The 16,273-nt window shown below is 41.9% G+C and overlaps 1 protein-coding gene and 2 non-coding genes across 4 annotated transcripts in view; 1 reads left to right on the top strand and 2 right to left on the bottom strand.

Moving 5' to 3' along the window:
- The window catches only part of arhgef10 (Rho guanine nucleotide exchange factor (GEF) 10), a 58,674-nt gene that overhangs the window by 33,251 nt on the left and 9,150 nt on the right, over positions 1–16,273 (bottom strand). Inside the window, exons 3-17 of one of the 2 annotated variants that reach the window (XM_049596196.1) lie at positions 11,049–11,435; positions 9,288–9,626; positions 8,227–8,263; positions 7,486–7,574; positions 7,097–7,153; positions 6,459–6,646; positions 5,366–5,482; positions 4,593–4,704; positions 4,273–4,385; positions 4,100–4,177; positions 3,840–4,019; positions 2,505–2,621; positions 2,183–2,275; positions 1,505–1,675; positions 641–786 (exon numbers count right to left, since the gene is read on the bottom strand). In XM_049596196.1, the coding sequence (XP_049452153.1) occupies positions 641–786; positions 1,505–1,675; positions 2,183–2,275; positions 2,505–2,621; positions 3,840–4,019; positions 4,100–4,177; positions 4,273–4,385; positions 4,593–4,704; positions 5,366–5,482; positions 6,459–6,646; positions 7,097–7,153; positions 7,486–7,574; positions 8,227–8,263; positions 9,288–9,626; positions 11,049–11,435 (2,224 nt within the window). The remainder of the gene's footprint in view (positions 1–640; positions 787–1,504; positions 1,676–2,182; positions 2,276–2,504; positions 2,622–3,839; positions 4,020–4,099; positions 4,178–4,272; positions 4,386–4,592; positions 4,705–5,365; positions 5,483–6,458; positions 6,647–7,096; positions 7,154–7,485; positions 7,575–8,226; positions 8,264–9,287; positions 9,627–11,048; positions 11,436–16,273) is intronic. The other variant, XM_049596197.1, reaches the window with a different exon arrangement.
- Positions 11,988–12,061, bottom strand: trnai-aau (transfer RNA isoleucine (anticodon AAU)). The gene has a single exon. It is a non-coding gene; the product is annotated as a tRNA-Ile (tRNA).
- On the top strand, positions 14,553–14,625 carry trnaf-gaa (transfer RNA phenylalanine (anticodon GAA)). Its single transcript has one exon. It is a non-coding gene; the product is annotated as a tRNA-Phe (tRNA).

Genomic DNA, 16,273 nt, shown 5'->3' on the forward strand with positions numbered 1-16,273 from the left:
AAGAAATGTCACTTCTGAAATGTGTGAGGGGGAAATGTGAGTGCAAGAAACGGTGAAGGTAGGAGAAGGGGAGGATTAACACCAGTGCAGTGGAGGAGGCCTTTGGGCATCATGTTTGAAAGACAGGAGGTAAATGTCACTCATCTGGAAAACCAATTTTTTGTAAAAGTCAGTGCATGTTTCCTAGAGGCAGTATGTTGCAACCAATATGGTACAATTACAGGATGAGAAGCTGAAAAGGAATGGGGCTCTCAATCACTCTTGGCTAAATAGCAAGCCACAGTGGGGACATACTGTATGGGTCCAAACCTACAGATTCAGTGTGGTCAAAAGTCACCCCAAGGACACCAGTGCTGTAACATACAGTGTTTACCATCTTTCTCTACACTTGGGAGTTTCAGTTAAATTCATATGAAGACAGATGTTAACTGTCAGGAAATCCTAGTTACATTAAACATACCCTAACAGTGGGAAAAGAGAACTATACAAACGAGACCACAACAAAATATACACTCAGCACTTAGTTTCTAAATCTGTAAAATGGTAAAGAGATTACAGGATATTGCACCCAAAGACAGGAAGGAGAAAGTGCAAATTAACGGAGAGATTAACAACAGGTTTGGTTCACAGTTGTTCTTACCGGATATTGGGCGTGGCACACATGAGAACATCATTGAGCAGGAAGAGACGTCGCTCTTTGGTTTTGATGATTTCACCGCGCTCATTGGAGACCGTCTCCACCATGTCGTCTGAGCGGATCAGGTAGCGGCTGCCATTACTCAGAAGCTACGGGATAGGGATGATACGTCAGGGTGACAGTATGTGAACACACAAAAAGGAGTTTGGATCTCTGATTTTAGTGTTAGTTTCAGCACTAAGCTAACAACTCTCCAAATTTAGTCTGGCAGGGAAAGTCAGTCACATGGCATCATCTCGCTCTTCTCTCCAAATGTTTTCTGTCATTTTCTACTGTGAAACCATCCACTTTGGGTAACAGCATATAATATACGGCTATCAACTGTGAATCTCAGCAATTAAAGGCCATGAAGAACAAAAACTCCTCTGCCCCATGTAGGGTATCTTGTAAACACATGTTTCGGCACAGATGCCAGAGTGGGTGGCCGCAGAGAGACAAATAATTACACCTTGGGGAAAGCTGGTAGCTGGTGATGTGCATATGTGCGAAGCCGTGCGCTAAAAATATGCTATTCAGGCAAGAGATTACTCGAGAAAATGTGAAGCTCAAGTGCCTGATGGCCGCCCACACTGGGACAGAGAGAAATGCCACAGCATATGCTAAAAGAATCAAACATCAGCCAAAAATTCGCACACTGACTGAGCAATGGGTGCATCATCAACTCTAACCACTTCCTCAATTGGCATACTTTAAAAAAAGCACATAACAAAGACTCCTGTCTCCTGCCCACAAAGCTACTGCATCATACTGTACAGTTCAAACTAAAACCAAGCATGTCAGGGCACATGTACTGAGCAGTGGGCAGACCTTGTTGAGGTAGCGTTCATTCATGGCCTTTGCAATGTGACGGATCTCGCAGCGCTGGTCGGCTTCCCTCTTCTTTTCGTTGAGCTTCTCTGCCAACGTCTCCAGTTCGGTCAGGGCCATCTGTAGGGGCAGACGGTCTGCATGACCCACTGGTGTGTTCTTCAACATGTCCTGATGAGGATGCACAGAGAAGCCATACATTAGTCAGTCATTCCCTTATTATGGACAAATTAATTCATTAATGGAAAAAACCTGTACCTGTAAAACTCCCCAAATCTGCATAATGGCGAAATCATGATGTCCCCTTCTCATTTACTTTTCTATATCTACAGTATATAGCACATATACTCATGACAGATGAAGTTAAATGAACCAATGCAGTCCATAAACTGCTGTTATACATGTTTATACTTAAAAAATAAAGCAATCCAGTGTCCTATATTTTTTCTGAGGTTTCCTGCAAGAGGCACAGGAGAAGTAAATGTGCCAGGGCAGGATTAAAAGAGATCTGAGGAAACCATTTCCCCTCAGAGCCTCCCCTTGAAGTCAGCACTTTGAAAAACAACGTGCCTTGATTTATGTGCATGGTTCTCCCTCTGCTGGCGGATGTTTATACCACACCGTCTTCTGTTCACTGAAGTTCACCGTTACAGAGCTCAGCATGATAATTCATTATACCTGAAGGAGTAGAATGAACTGTGGGAATCTCTGGATGGGTTTCATCATCAGGCCATACAAAGTCATTCGGTCACTGCTGGTCTCCTGACGATGCTGCGGGTAAAGAAGGCCGGTTACTGTAGGGAAATGAAGAATCAATCTAAAGAGGAAGTGATGGAATAAAAATCATGCTAAGAGGGCACAGAATTGTATTAACCAGGCTCATTCATGTACTCTGTCGGTTGTCGGTTTATTGTGCTTTTTTGTGAGGAAATTATTCTACGTCTTGAATTTAACTATAGTTCCACTATTAGTTTAAAACGTTTGTGTGTTTTTCTCAAACCTTAAGGAACTCCAGGAAGCCAGGTTTGGAGGCACACGTCTTCCTTACCACTGCCATTGCAGTGCTGAAGTTGTTCACATACTCACAGTAGGCATCCAGCACCATGGACTTTGAGAACTGTTGAGAAACACATATGTTTAAACACATTAACCACTTGCAGCAACATACCAATGGTGTGAATCTTCTTCACTGACTCTAGCAGTGAATGATTCACTGTCTAAGCCAGCGGGGGCTGAAACCTCTCTCTTTAAGTCAGTCTTGAAAGGGTCTGATTCATCCACTGTTAGCTCACCTAACACCACTGAGCTAGCGTTACAGCACAGCCGATGAGAACGCAATTACTGTGAACATGTCATGCTGTCACAAGCATGATTTAAGTGTGTTTTCTGTAATTCTGCAGTTTTATGATGGGATAAGAACTGTGAGGTGACAGAGGGCAGTGAGCAGACTACATCTGGGTCTCACTGCTCCTCTGATGTCATGCCAGGGGTCAATTTCCACACAGACAGAAGGAAGTGAAGTGGTCAGCAGGACTGTGGGAGATGAGGTCTTTTGTTTTGAAGATTCCAGCCCATGAGTTGCTAAGCAGCCAAAGACAAGAGGAGGGTGGAGTACATACTATAAGAGAACAGAGTGTAGCTGTCGGTTTCTGCATGAGAGCACATGTCTTTGACATGAAGTAAGACAGAAAGAAAGGGAGGAGTCGGGCTGTGCCACATGTCATGTAAATGTCAAACTGATTCTAAATCGGTTGGATTCGGGGAATTCATGGGTACCACAGCTAATGTAGACTGTTTATGTTTAATATAGGGGTTAAGTTCTTGTTAACAGGCTTTAGAAGTACAGCCCCAGTGTTACATGCTGTGGTGTGTTTTGTGTTATTTCCCTGCTCCCTGTTTCTCTTTTGGTAACGCCTTCTCCGTCCTCACGCTGCAGTTACTGGTTGCTTTGATGATTATGAATGTGCTGGTTAAAAAATCTGAAGCAACGACCAGTGGGTTTCAGTGGGCCAGTCGGCAGCTTTAGGGCAGTGTGGTGGTTGCTTACCAGTTGAGACTCGTTGTGCACTGGAGTCGGTAATCTTATCTTCCTTATGGGAGGAAGTGTGTTGTTAATTTTGTATTAAACCTTTTGCTCATCTGAGAAAGTAATCTGATGTTTTAGTGTCACTATCTTTTGTTTTTGAAGAAAGTATTTTTTGTTTGACCTTGTTGAACCCTTTGTTTTTGTTTTTAAACATATTTCCGCTTGTCTTGAATCTTCTTCCCCTGTTTCATTTCATTGTTACTCCTCTCATTCCCTGGGGGTAACTGAGGAACGGAACACCCAGCTTACCGATGCAACAAAGACGTCCCCGATCATTTCCAGGCTGTCCCACTCAGCGACGCGGCTCGCCAAGGCAATCTGGAACAGGAAGTGGCACTGCAGGATCTCACGCACACGATAGAAGGTCATCTTCAGTTTCCTGTCGCTCAGTAGCCTCGGCTCTATCTGGGACAGGGGCTTCTCATATTGCTGATGAGGCGGAAAACAGGAACTGTAAGAACAAACTTTTCCAAGTGGATTTGACAATCACTGCAGCGGGACTTTCATACCTCTAATATCCTTTTCAGTGCATCAAGGTAGTTCTTTTCACTCTCCAATATAGATCCCAATATACATCTTCTCACCAGCTGTATGGGGAAAACACCAAATCATTGATTGTCTTAAACAGCAAATTCCCACAGTAGAGAGCGACATAGATTAAAAGTTGAAGGGCATTTATTACCTGTTGCTGTGAAAGACCCTCTGGTGCCGGACACAGCACTGGCTCAACATTGAAACAGTCCACCTCAATAAAGAGTTCAGACTCTTCATCCTCAAAACAGGCTGACTTCCTCTCTGGAAGATTAAGAAGAGAGAGCAAGTACATAAATATAAGAATGTATTTTAACAAACAAATCATCATTTTTAAGAGAAAGGAAAATGCTGCCCTTTACTAAAATACCGAAATGTTTACATTAATACTGATTTAACATCAACAGAGGAGCTTAAGAGGAAATGTGTATAGTTCAAGTTTATGAAGGCAAACTTTAAAGGTTTACATACCATTACAGAATGACTTGGTCTTAATGAAAGAGCGTCCCTTCTTCACTGCAGCTTTGGTTTTCTCAAGCCCATCTTTGGTCCCTTCTTTAGCTGCTTTCACCAGCTTTTGCATCTTTGGTGAGACAAAATACACTATTACAGTATCTGTATCGCAGAAGTAACACACAGTATTTTCTTTTATAGTTAAAAATATCAATCCCAGGTTAAGTTTAGTTTCCTTTGTCTAAACCTATGACAAAAAAAAGCTACTGAACTGAGCTAAGCAGGACAGGAGCAGTGTTAGAGTAGTGATGAAGATGAACAGCAGATGATGGAATACAGGAGAGCCAAGTTGACCAGAGAATGACACGGTAAGTGGGACATCAGCTGAAAGCAACACAGTGCTTTAATACACCACGACTGATCTACATTGTAAGAGATACCGTAAATGCAACTTATATTTTCTGTTACAATATGCAACGGTTTATAGATACTTGGAATAGAAAAAGAATACAGTTGCTGGTGTCTCTGTTACTCAAAAATATATCTTGAGCTTTACAACCTGCGATGCATACACATATGACGAGACAGGCAAGTGCAGCAGACAGGGAGCCAAATGAAATTGTATGCAAACCCATCACCAGTACCACCACCACCACAAGTCATTCACATCAGAGCAGGATGAGGGTACCAAGGCTGTGAGAGACGCCCAGAGTGGTTAGCTAGACTGAGAGTTAAGGGTTGGGACTACTTCGTCTAGCGCAGGCAGGCGAGGTGAGCCTCAGGTAGTTTACCTTCTGCTCGTGTTTCTGTTTTATCTGCTGCAGCTCTACCGTTCCCACTGTATTTGCCATTAGATCTTTCATCTTTTTCTCATAGTGTTCTTTCAAGCGTGTCAGATCTTGAGAGAGCTAAACAAAAGCAAAGCAGGCGTTACTGGTTATGGTTTTGGAATGACCTTGCAGCTTAGATCCATAGAAATTCACTTAATCTTGATAAGAGTGTTGCTAGATTGCTGACTCTATCCTCCGAAAAAAAAAGTTTTTTCTTTGCTCAACCCATTTATAGAGTGCATCTGGGGAAGAAATGTACTTTCCAGTGTGCATGACTTTCCTTGATCTGATTTTTTCCTTTTTGGGGGCCACTGCAATATGGCACTTGCACAACATACTGGAAAATGAATACTGAAGTTGAATCACTGAAATCTGACTCAACTAAAATTATTATTACAGTGCCAGTTTCTGACAATTGTCTACAGCTACAGTACTGGCTGTTTTGTTTTTAATACCACAGTTTTTTTCATGTAAGTTTTTATGTTCTCCTTTATTTCAACAACTTTCACAACAGTTGCATTCAAGTGTAAATAAATATTTATCAACTCAGGACATGAAACATATAAAATGCAGTATAAAATAGATAGCTGTCAAATCACTGGAGGCAGTTTTCACACACCAGTTTTAAAGGCCACTGGCATTTGGTGAGTTTTCAAGTTTCTTTTTCTTTTGGATTACTTTGAAGTAACCTTTCATTTCTGACCTTGGTATGCTGAAAACAAACTGAAGCTGAATTCTCAAAACCACAATCCAAAACATTACAGAATGCAGCAAGCTGACTGTAAGCCAGAACGATCCCAGGTCTGCAGAAGCAAATGCACTTTTGATTCCACATCAAATGCACAAATAGGACTGCACATCATCAAAATCTTGATCCACAAATAATTTGAGGTAATTTTGATTTAGGTTCAAATCAAGCACAAAAACACACTGCAGTTACTTTGCTTCATCAACTGCTGTCATCCGCCCACCTACAGATGTACAGTGATACTGAGATAAGAGTTTGTTGGCTGCAAGGCTAAAAGAGAAATGGGATGAGGATTGTTATACTCACATGGGTTTTCTTTTGAGGTGGCTTTCCTCTCATGAAGGCGTGGGGGAGGCCGTTCTCAGCGCGACCTTCCCCATCGCTGGCCTCGTCGTAGCTTTCAAACTCGCTAGAGCTCCAGCCGTTGTCGAGGGAGCTGTTGCAGCCACCCTCCTCGCCGAGCTCCACGTCATCATAGATCATCTCATCTGGATCTGTACATGAAAACAGGGCAGACATAGAAGATGTAATTGCAAATACTATAGTTTGTTAATTACTTCATCAACTGTCAGTGGCATAAACTTTAACTTGCAATAGCTTTGTTCTGTTTTACAAAACTGTATTACATCATAAGTTATTCGTGTTAGCACCCTCAGCAAAAATTGAGCGGTAAAAACTACTTGCTAAAATCATAAGCATAACAAAGGATAACACTAATTAAACTGTGTTTATTAATTGTACTGGATCGCAAGCAGCAACCCTCAACATTCAGCATAATATTTTAATACAACAGCTTAAATGAATATTAAAATGTCCTTGTTTTAGACAGTAGAAATTAGAACAATAGAAGTGAAATTGAGCGGCACAGACAGGCTTGAAGCAACAAACAGGAACTGAAATACTGCATCTGTGAAACTTGGGAAAGAAAAAGAAATTTCACAAACCTGTGGTGGAGTCAGAGTTCTCTCTGGGCACGTCATCATATATCACCTCATCTGGATCTGAAGCATACACAGAACCATTCACAATAACTAATGTGGGATTCCTCACATCACACAGCTCGGTTGTTCATATAACAAACAGGCTGCAATGTAGAAGGGATCTGAAAGAAAGACCCTCGCAAGAGTTTGCTTCCTCAAAAGAACAGGGAAGGAAGTGTCTGGGAATTCAGTGGTGTCAAAAGAAAAAAAAAGAAAAGATAATAGCACCCCTGAAGGCATGTACTGTGTGTGCAGAGGCAAGGACAGAGAACTGAAAAAACAGCAGTATTCTTCTCATGGAAATTATACATGCATCTCTCACTAAATGTATTGTTGTGGATAACGTTACTTACTTTCCATCCATGCAGTGTTGGCAGGATCAGATGCCCATTTAGCCAAAGCATCTTCTTCTCTAATAGGTGGATACTCTTCACTGAAAACACTTGAGAAAACATGCAAACACACATTTAGAACTCTGCAACAATTTTGTATTTTTATTGTCCAGATAACGTCATAGAACCAAGAAATCTCTCTGTATTTTTGGTATTAATACAGTGATATTAACCTATATATAAAACCAGGGACGTGAGGATAGCAGCCACTACGAATATACTGATATGAGTCTGTAACTATTACTGTAACTGAATATTGGATGTGTGCAACTATTTAATGCTGCTACCCTCACTTTTCAGTACCAGAATCAGTAGTTGGTTAAACTTATTATCAATATTCTCACAGGAAATGGGAGGAGTTTGGATTAGCATGAGAGACTAAATGCCAGCTCAGATCATCAGTGGGTCTCCCTCTTTCTCTTTCTCTTCCTCTTTCTCACACACACACACACACACACACACACACACACACACACACACAAACATGCACGTGCATCCTCAGACTCAATGGATAGAACCGCTTGCATGTGACCAGTGCAGTTACGCATCTGACATTCATTATGTTGTGCTCAATTTTGACTGTTTGAGTGTAAATAACGTTGTTAGAAAAATACCTACTTAATAAACCTCTCTTAAATTATAGCTCTGAATGTACAATATGACTGGTACAGACATGCTCTAGCTGTATTGTATGCCACGTACCTGTCAGCAGAGATGTTGGCAGTCCCCACCACAGTGACTGAGGGAGAAAAGGGAAAAAACATTTCACAAAGAACACCTACAACACATTATGTTACTTTACATTACTGCTTTTAGGTCCCACAGTTCTCATAGAAGCATGACATATTATTGTATATTACTGTTAAAAGCAAAAAAGGTACTCTAGATTACCCTAGAATAAAATATATCATCATTATTATTAAGAAATCAGCACACTGCATGTCAAGCAACGACAAAAAACCTCCCCAGACTTAGAAGCTCTGTTGTAACTTCTGTCAGATGCCACCAGATGTCACTGATGATTCCCCGTCTCCTAGATTACCTTTGCCATAGTCCACATGATTTTTTTTCTCATAAACTTGCTTCTAAAATTGCACTTGACCCAATTTAAAATTCCATCATAGGATAAACCTTCTAATTTCCTACAGACCTGTCATGGCTAAAGTGATAACTAAAGCAAAGTGTCCTTGCTTTCATGGCCAGAACCCTCAGCTCACCACAACACTGCAAAAGGATACATAATTTCCAACATCATCACACACATCTATGACTCTCTAAACTCTTTCACCAAAACATCTGAGTATTTCAATTTGGTGTGACCTTGCTAAGATAATTACAGTGTAATCAGACTCCGCAGCATACCAGGCCACAGGCTTGGACACGGCTACCGCTAGATTTTAGGGAAACCGGAAAATCCTCACAGCCAGCACAGATCTTTGGGGAAGGCTAAATTTAGTCCCTACTTCCTTGTGGCAAGGCTTCAGGAAAAACAAGAGAAAGGACAGAGGATAGAAGCAGCCGAGGCAGCATTTACGTGTCATGGCTTTGTGTCTCTAGCTCTGAGTGCAGTGAGGAAAAAAGAGGAAGAATTTCACTCAAAGTAAAGAATTAACAGAGCTTTGTTATCCTGAGAATATTCTGTTGTTGTGGATGTTTTAAAATAAAACCCCTGAGCTACCTTATCATTATCATTATTAGCTTATGAATTATTATAATTACATTCAAGTATTTTAAGAATTTCCCTGCTGCAGGCTCTACTTTACCATCCTCTTCCATGGAGAGGTGTCGAATGATGACGGGTGTGGTGTAAGCCGGTGTGATGAGCGGCACACCCGAGGGGGTTGCATAGCCACAGGGCACTGGGACTGAGTATCCTGAAGTGATGCCAACAGGGCTGGTATGAATATCCTGGGATTCTCCCTCCTGTTCCTTGGGCTCTATTGGTGAGGAAGCGGCAGAGGAGGGTCCATGCTGCTGCTCAAGCTGCTGGAAAGGAGTGATGTCAATCACAGAGTAGGGGTTGACTTTGCCCTGGGAGGAGGTCCTGGGGACGGCCTGTGGAGGGTGAGGGTCATCGACGGATGCAGCCTGGCCTTCGCTGCCTGGTGAGGGAAAGACAACACATAAGATGCAGCACAACAAAAACACATGATAGGCACAATGATATTGAGACAAAATACATGATAAGCTTACTTGTAATTACACAGTAACAAATTTGATTATTAATATACATATGTTACAACTACAGAAATAGACCCCCAGGGATTTGGTGTAAAAAGAGAGTCATTTTTGGATAGACACCCATATGTAATAATTTCCCAAAAGGGACAAAAATCACTTTTAGAATATTTTTATTCCCATCATTCAAGTTGTAGTTAGGAAATTACAACCAACTAAATCATTATGACTGGACAGGGTTTGAATATATAACTTTGACATCATCATTTCTTCTCTGACCAGCTGAAGTAAAAGCCATGGAGTTCCTCCAAAGCTACATTTTGCACTGTCAAAAGAAGTATTTTATTATGACTGACATTACATATGCATACTGTCATTTTCATTTACTTAAATCCAACGATAAATGTTTTGATTCTCCAGAGAATTTTGTTAATTCCAATACCTACACAATTTACTGATCCACTACAAATTTAACTTTTTAGACTGTTGTCCAAGGTTACCGTCAAAGATATTTGCACCGTACCAATATCTTAAATAGACTGTGTTTGAACAACCAAAGCTCCACCACACCTGGGTCTATCATGTACTAAAACTGATCTGCACAGGTAGTCCATCTCAAAAAGCACTGTTCTGAGTAAGTAAAAATATAATTTTAGGCCTTTAGAGTGAGGACACTCACCAAAGTGGGCCTCTTCAAGCAGCTTTGGTTAAGGATACAGAGGTTTGGGCAAGAGGTGACAATACTGCAGTAGTGAGTAGTGCAAAGGTGGTTAGTTTGAGAGGAGAGAATCAGGAGATAGTTATGACTGTAGCCAATGGAATTTTCTCATGATATCAATAAAAGGAATGTGTGTTCAAATCGAACATGCTATTTATAAGGGAGAGTGCTGAAAATTAGTGCAGTGTTAACATCTCTTCGTTGTAGTACAACAGGGTGAGTGAGTGAGTGAGTGAGTGAGTGAGTGAATGAAAATAAGCAGAGCTTAGTCCTGCCTGCTGCTGCTGTCACAGTTCTCAATGATAAAAGCCAGACAACCTCCAGCACCAGGCAGCCAGAGATACAGGGTGTCAAGAGAGAGACAGACTGCCCCACTTTACTGCTTCACTTTAGCCTGAGCTGAAGGGGCTGGATTAACACCAGATAATGTACACAAACATGAAAGGGGAATGTGGAGAATTTTTGACATCTGTTATCATATTCAAAGCTTTATTCGCAGTCAACTAATTTCAAAACAAAACTGCAGTGCAGAGGAACTTCTGTCCTAAGGAAAGGCTTACTGGGCTCAAACACTCCTAACCCCCTAGGGACAATCATAAAATGTAAACATTTTATTTGGGTTGCAAACCTGTTCTTCCAGGATCTGTCTCTGCGTCATCATCAAGAGGAGGTGGTGGAGGTGGCGGTAAATCTGTCTCTGTGTCATCAGTCCCCTCAGCAACAGATGTCCCCTCTCCTTCTGCTGTTGCTCCACCTGCTGTGGAGGATCTGCTTGTGGCAACTGTTGTGTCTTCTGATGATGGAGCTGCGTCAGATGTGATGGAAGGTGCTGGGGGGTTCAGGCTGGGGAGATGTCCCTCAGGCTGACTGGCCACTGTTGTGTCTTGACTCTGATCCTTGCTGCTGGGGGCTAGAGGAGCTGGAGGGGCAGGGAGTGGGCGGTCAGCCTCAGGGATGTCATCACCACTGTCATCAAAGTCGAAGGCTTCCCCCTCATCTTCTTCATCTGCCAACACTGAAAACAGAGAAAGGGTTCAGAGAGATCTAACACTGGATTACATTACTGTTTCAGAGAATATCAGATAAAAAGAGTTGTGTGGTATGATGATATATACCATCAGACGATAAAGATTTGTCACTTTGTGAAGATTTTGAAAAAATGTTTGAGGAGCGTGTCCTGGGCTAGAGGATGTTTGAGGTGCTCTTTGGATATGGATACATATAGACACAAAAATCCATAAGTAAACACTGAGACGGTCTCGTTTTAACAATAAAAATGGGGGGGGGGGGAGCCAAAATGAAAAACAAATTCAGATGGGTTTTTGCATCAATCTTTCATTTTTTGTGTGTAATTTTGAAGCCCTGATGCCATGAAAACAAAGGCATTCCTTGGAGTTTTCTGTGATTTTCAATCAATTACACACAGGTCCAAACACACACATGCACAAACAGGAACTATACATGCACTAAGTGGAGGGATGTCAGAATGAGGGGGCTGCCCATGACAGGCATGTCGGTTCCCAAACCAAGTCCCTATGGGCTGAGCCACTGCTGCCCCAAAACCAAGTGGCCCGTACGGGGCTTGAACCCGCGACCTTGGCGTTATTAGCACCACGCTCTAACCAACTGAGCTAACCGGCCATGATGTCATTCAGTATTGAATTTACTGGCTTAGTAAAAATAGATATTACCATACAGTTATTTCATCCATCCACTGCATCACAACTGAATTTCCAGAAAATACACAATATTGACATAACACATTGCTATCAGAACTGATAGTATGAGAGAAGGTTTAAATCATCCACCTCAGGTGGATAAGATGCAATATATCCACAAATGAAAATTCACTTCCTAGATGAAAATTATGTGAAAGACTGTGATTACAGCCGTATCTTAAAGGATAACTTCAGCATTTTTCAACCTGGACCCAATTTCCCCATGTAAATTGATCAAAGAGACAAAATCTTTTGAAATGGGTCCAGTACTGAGGGAACCGGCAGTGGCCGGCAGCCACGGAACAAGTTGCAATGGAGACACACGGGGCAACTGAGCATAGTCACTGTATGTCCACTAAAAGTGGCTATTTTTGCCACAGAGCCGCTCAGATTGTTGTTGTAAGTGTCTGAAGTATCTCTTTATCTTTCACTTGATCTGGTCTGTTTGTTAATGCCAGGTTAAGCAGAAGTCTCTTTCTGACACATCACAAGATATCACGAGATGTCCCTTGTTGCAGTGGAAACGTATGAGTGTATAATGACCGGAGTTGTTTACAGAAAATATATTTTAGTGTTGTCTAAAAGATTTTCAATATTATGGATGATTATTTACCTGAATTCGACAATGTAGCTCAGGCCTCTTAATTCTATCGCCGGCAAATTTATTTGTGACGGAGTATATGCATGAAAAGTAGATGAGAAGGGAGACAGAAAAAAAGGCAGCGGAGGTTTTTCATTTTACTGTTTACATATTCATTACATCTTGCTGATGCTTCTTGTGCCTCCATTACAGCCTCCATTGTGCCTCCATTACAATCTGTTGCTCGGCTGCTGGCCACTGCCTGCTCGCTCAATACAGGAACAATTTCAAAAACTGTTGTTCACAGTCTCTTTGACCAATTAACACAGGGGAATAAGGTCCAGGTTGAAAAATGCCAAATTTATTCTTTAAGACAGCACTTGCTTTGTACCAAATGGCATTAAAAGGACCAGTATGCAGGATTTAGTGGCCTTAAGTTAACATACAAACATGACAGGCCCTCTTAACAGCCAGTGTTTGGTTTCTGCTAACAGATCTCCCTAACACTGGTCCTTAAAGGTGTCCGTGGACAAGTAAGTCCATAAGGGTCACTTTCAACTGAATGGGAACCATCAAGCAAACTACACACAAAGCACTAATATCTATACTTCTGATACACTTTGACCTGTTTATCAATTGCAACAGGTAAGTAGATATCCTGTGTATTTAAAAAAAAGACCATACAGATTAGCTTAGACTAATAAAATACAGAACTCTGAGATGACAAGCAGGGTCATCATACCACAGTATTTTCTTTTGGGGATTTGGCTAAACATAGGTAGGATTTAACTCAATGATCATATAATTTCACTCAAAGACTCCTTTAGAGAGTGTTTACAGATACACTGTGGGTGGCAGTTTTGGTCCTTGGGCTATGGAAGTTAAAAGACTGAACCACATACAGGCTTATAATTAAGGGTGGGGTCTACTACAGCAGTATATTTTCTTAAAGAATTTTTTTTTTTTTTACATCAAGGATCTGCACTGAACCAGCACATCAGCTGCTCTACGTTATAGCACAAAACAAACTAGGGCAGAGCTACAAAATATAGTTAGCGTTCAAAGGCGTCACGTTCGCATCAGAGCCCTCACTTGGCAGCAGTCAGGAAGGGAACAACAAATGTCTTTCCAGTTTCCACACTGCAATTAGGCCAGCAGGAAAGAGAGCTGTTACTCCCAACAGTGAGTATTACAGCCGGAGTTCTGCATTATTTCTAATCTGACGAATAGAGTGTGCGCCTGAGTCAGTGAAGCTCACTACAGAGCAAGAGAGACTAAAAGGATTAGGAATGCAACGGCTCAACTTTCATCAGCTGGCTTCATGTTTTGGCCCTAAGAGTTGAATGTGTAAAGACAGCATTTACGGTTACATTCAGTGGTGCAGTGAAAGAAAAAAAAAAAAGACTTAAAACATCCCAAATATTCATCCTGAATTCAATGTTGTGGAAAATATTTGGTAATCGCTTCAACAGGGTTCATAGAAGGATAAACTGAGTCAAAACCACAGAGCCTGAATGGAAGGAACTCCCAGACCTCACCATTCAACCCTCAGCTCTTCCAAAGTGCTGCAGTTTTTCCTACAAAAATCCAACATTTAGGAGGTGTCCTTAACTTCTCAGGATCATATTCTATCTTTGTCACAGTGTTCCTCACAAGCATACCACAGATTCTTTGTGAGCACTTTCTTCGGTAGTCACAGCTTGACTGTATTAACTCACAGCCTACAGCCTTTTGCTCATATCCTGACTCTCGTCCCAAAGATAACAGAAAATTTCGAGTTTGCGCAAGTTCATTTTCACCATGACCTGATAAGGTGTCAAGAACTCTTACAGTTGCCGAAATAGCTCAGTTGGGAGAGCGTTAGACTGAAGATCTAAAGGTCCCTGGTTCGATCCCGGGTTTCGGCAATATGGTTACTTCCTTATGTCCCCCAGCTGCTTCACACAGCCTGTTTCCACCTGCTCTGCTGGCATGCACCTTGGGATCATAAGTGGACAAACTCTGTATCTGATGTAATTCCACGTGTGTCTTGACTGACCACTTCCTGAGAGTCTGCCCAGCCACACATATATCAACAGTGACAGGACTATTCATACTACTATCATAACCTAACCGTTACTAATAGATTTATTGACAATCGAGCTGTTTTGGTGTCGATATGACTGTTTAACGACTGCTGTTGCTGCTGTGTTAGTTCCTTGCTGACCGGGAAGACGTTGAACTGACTGTTTGCTAAGAGGAGACTGGCTCTAGAGATGGTCCTTAAGCTCTGAGCATGTATAACTGCACCAACAGAAAGTTTCCTTGTCCCTGGGGCATCAGATTAGCAAGGCTGTCAGCTGAGTAGGCGGTCATTCAATGTGGCCCAGGACACATGAGCGTACACACTGCTGGAAGAATGCGGCCAGATGTGGCACAGATCATCTCTGAATGTGGTCTGAGCGATCGGATGTCAAGACGCATTGAGAACACATTTGGTGCATTCACACCTGTACACACACCTGTACACTTGTGGTCCGATCATCCAAAATGCATGTCAATATCAGGTGTAAATAGGGCATTAGTTGCAGATAAAAGCCTGTGTTAAACCTCCATAAAGCTTTCCTTTAACACTTCGGCTACACCTTTTCCTTTCATCAGTATCCGTTATGCTTTTCCAACAATTCCAACATTTCCTGCCTGGCCCAGTCAACTCAGGCACCTATATGGCCATTTAAAGCTTAGCTGATAAGGTTATTTCTGACACACAATTACCATCAAAGGAGCTATGTTCACTGTTGCAACATGCTGTGTTATGCTTCCAGGCCTGAGCAGTTTACTGAAAGTGACCAGGTAAATCTTAACTCAGAGAAACTCCCTGTAGCAAATCCAGTAACTTTGAAGTCCCTCACAGCTATGTACACAGCTCTAAATCACCAGTATGATTCCCTCAGGCTTTGACAGGTAGTTGTTCCACCCTGTAGTCAGTGTGTGAGGGAACGGTCTGTGACTAATGCTCCAGGTCAACACTGCGACCCCGTGTCCATCTGCAACCATGACTAAAGACGCATTAAAAGTGAGGTGTAAAGAGCAAACCTGGAAACAGAGATGTTATCTATCCCTTTCCATCTGTGCAATAATGAATGGTGTGGGACACAGAGAGATAAGGCACAGCTAGCTGGCTAACAGTCAGCAGCACTCCAGGACTGTGGTATATGTATTCATGTCAATAAATGCCCCAATAAGCATTCAGATCCCCTCTGTGGTGTCAATGTGAAGCACTTGCCAGAATAAAACAGGACTTGATTTGATTGGATTTGGCCAGATGACGAGTCACAACTGCCCATTCAATAGTACATCTGCAGCTATGTGTATATGAGAGCATTGATAGCTGGCTGTATGGGTATGCATGTCTGCAGCTTAATTATAGACACTGTGCTGGGTGCTGACCTTACTTCAGTGCGAGCACACATATGCAAACACACATACACAGACATAACTAACTTATAGCCCTTCTAAACTACCTTGTCACCAAACTCTACACTGGAAATACAAAAAGTTTCTTCCCCTTGGAGG

This window comes from Epinephelus fuscoguttatus, linkage group LG14 (assembly GCF_011397635.1).
Source record: "Epinephelus fuscoguttatus linkage group LG14, E.fuscoguttatus.final_Chr_v1".
Classification (NCBI taxonomy): Eukaryota; Metazoa; Chordata; class Actinopteri; order Perciformes; family Serranidae; genus Epinephelus; species Epinephelus fuscoguttatus.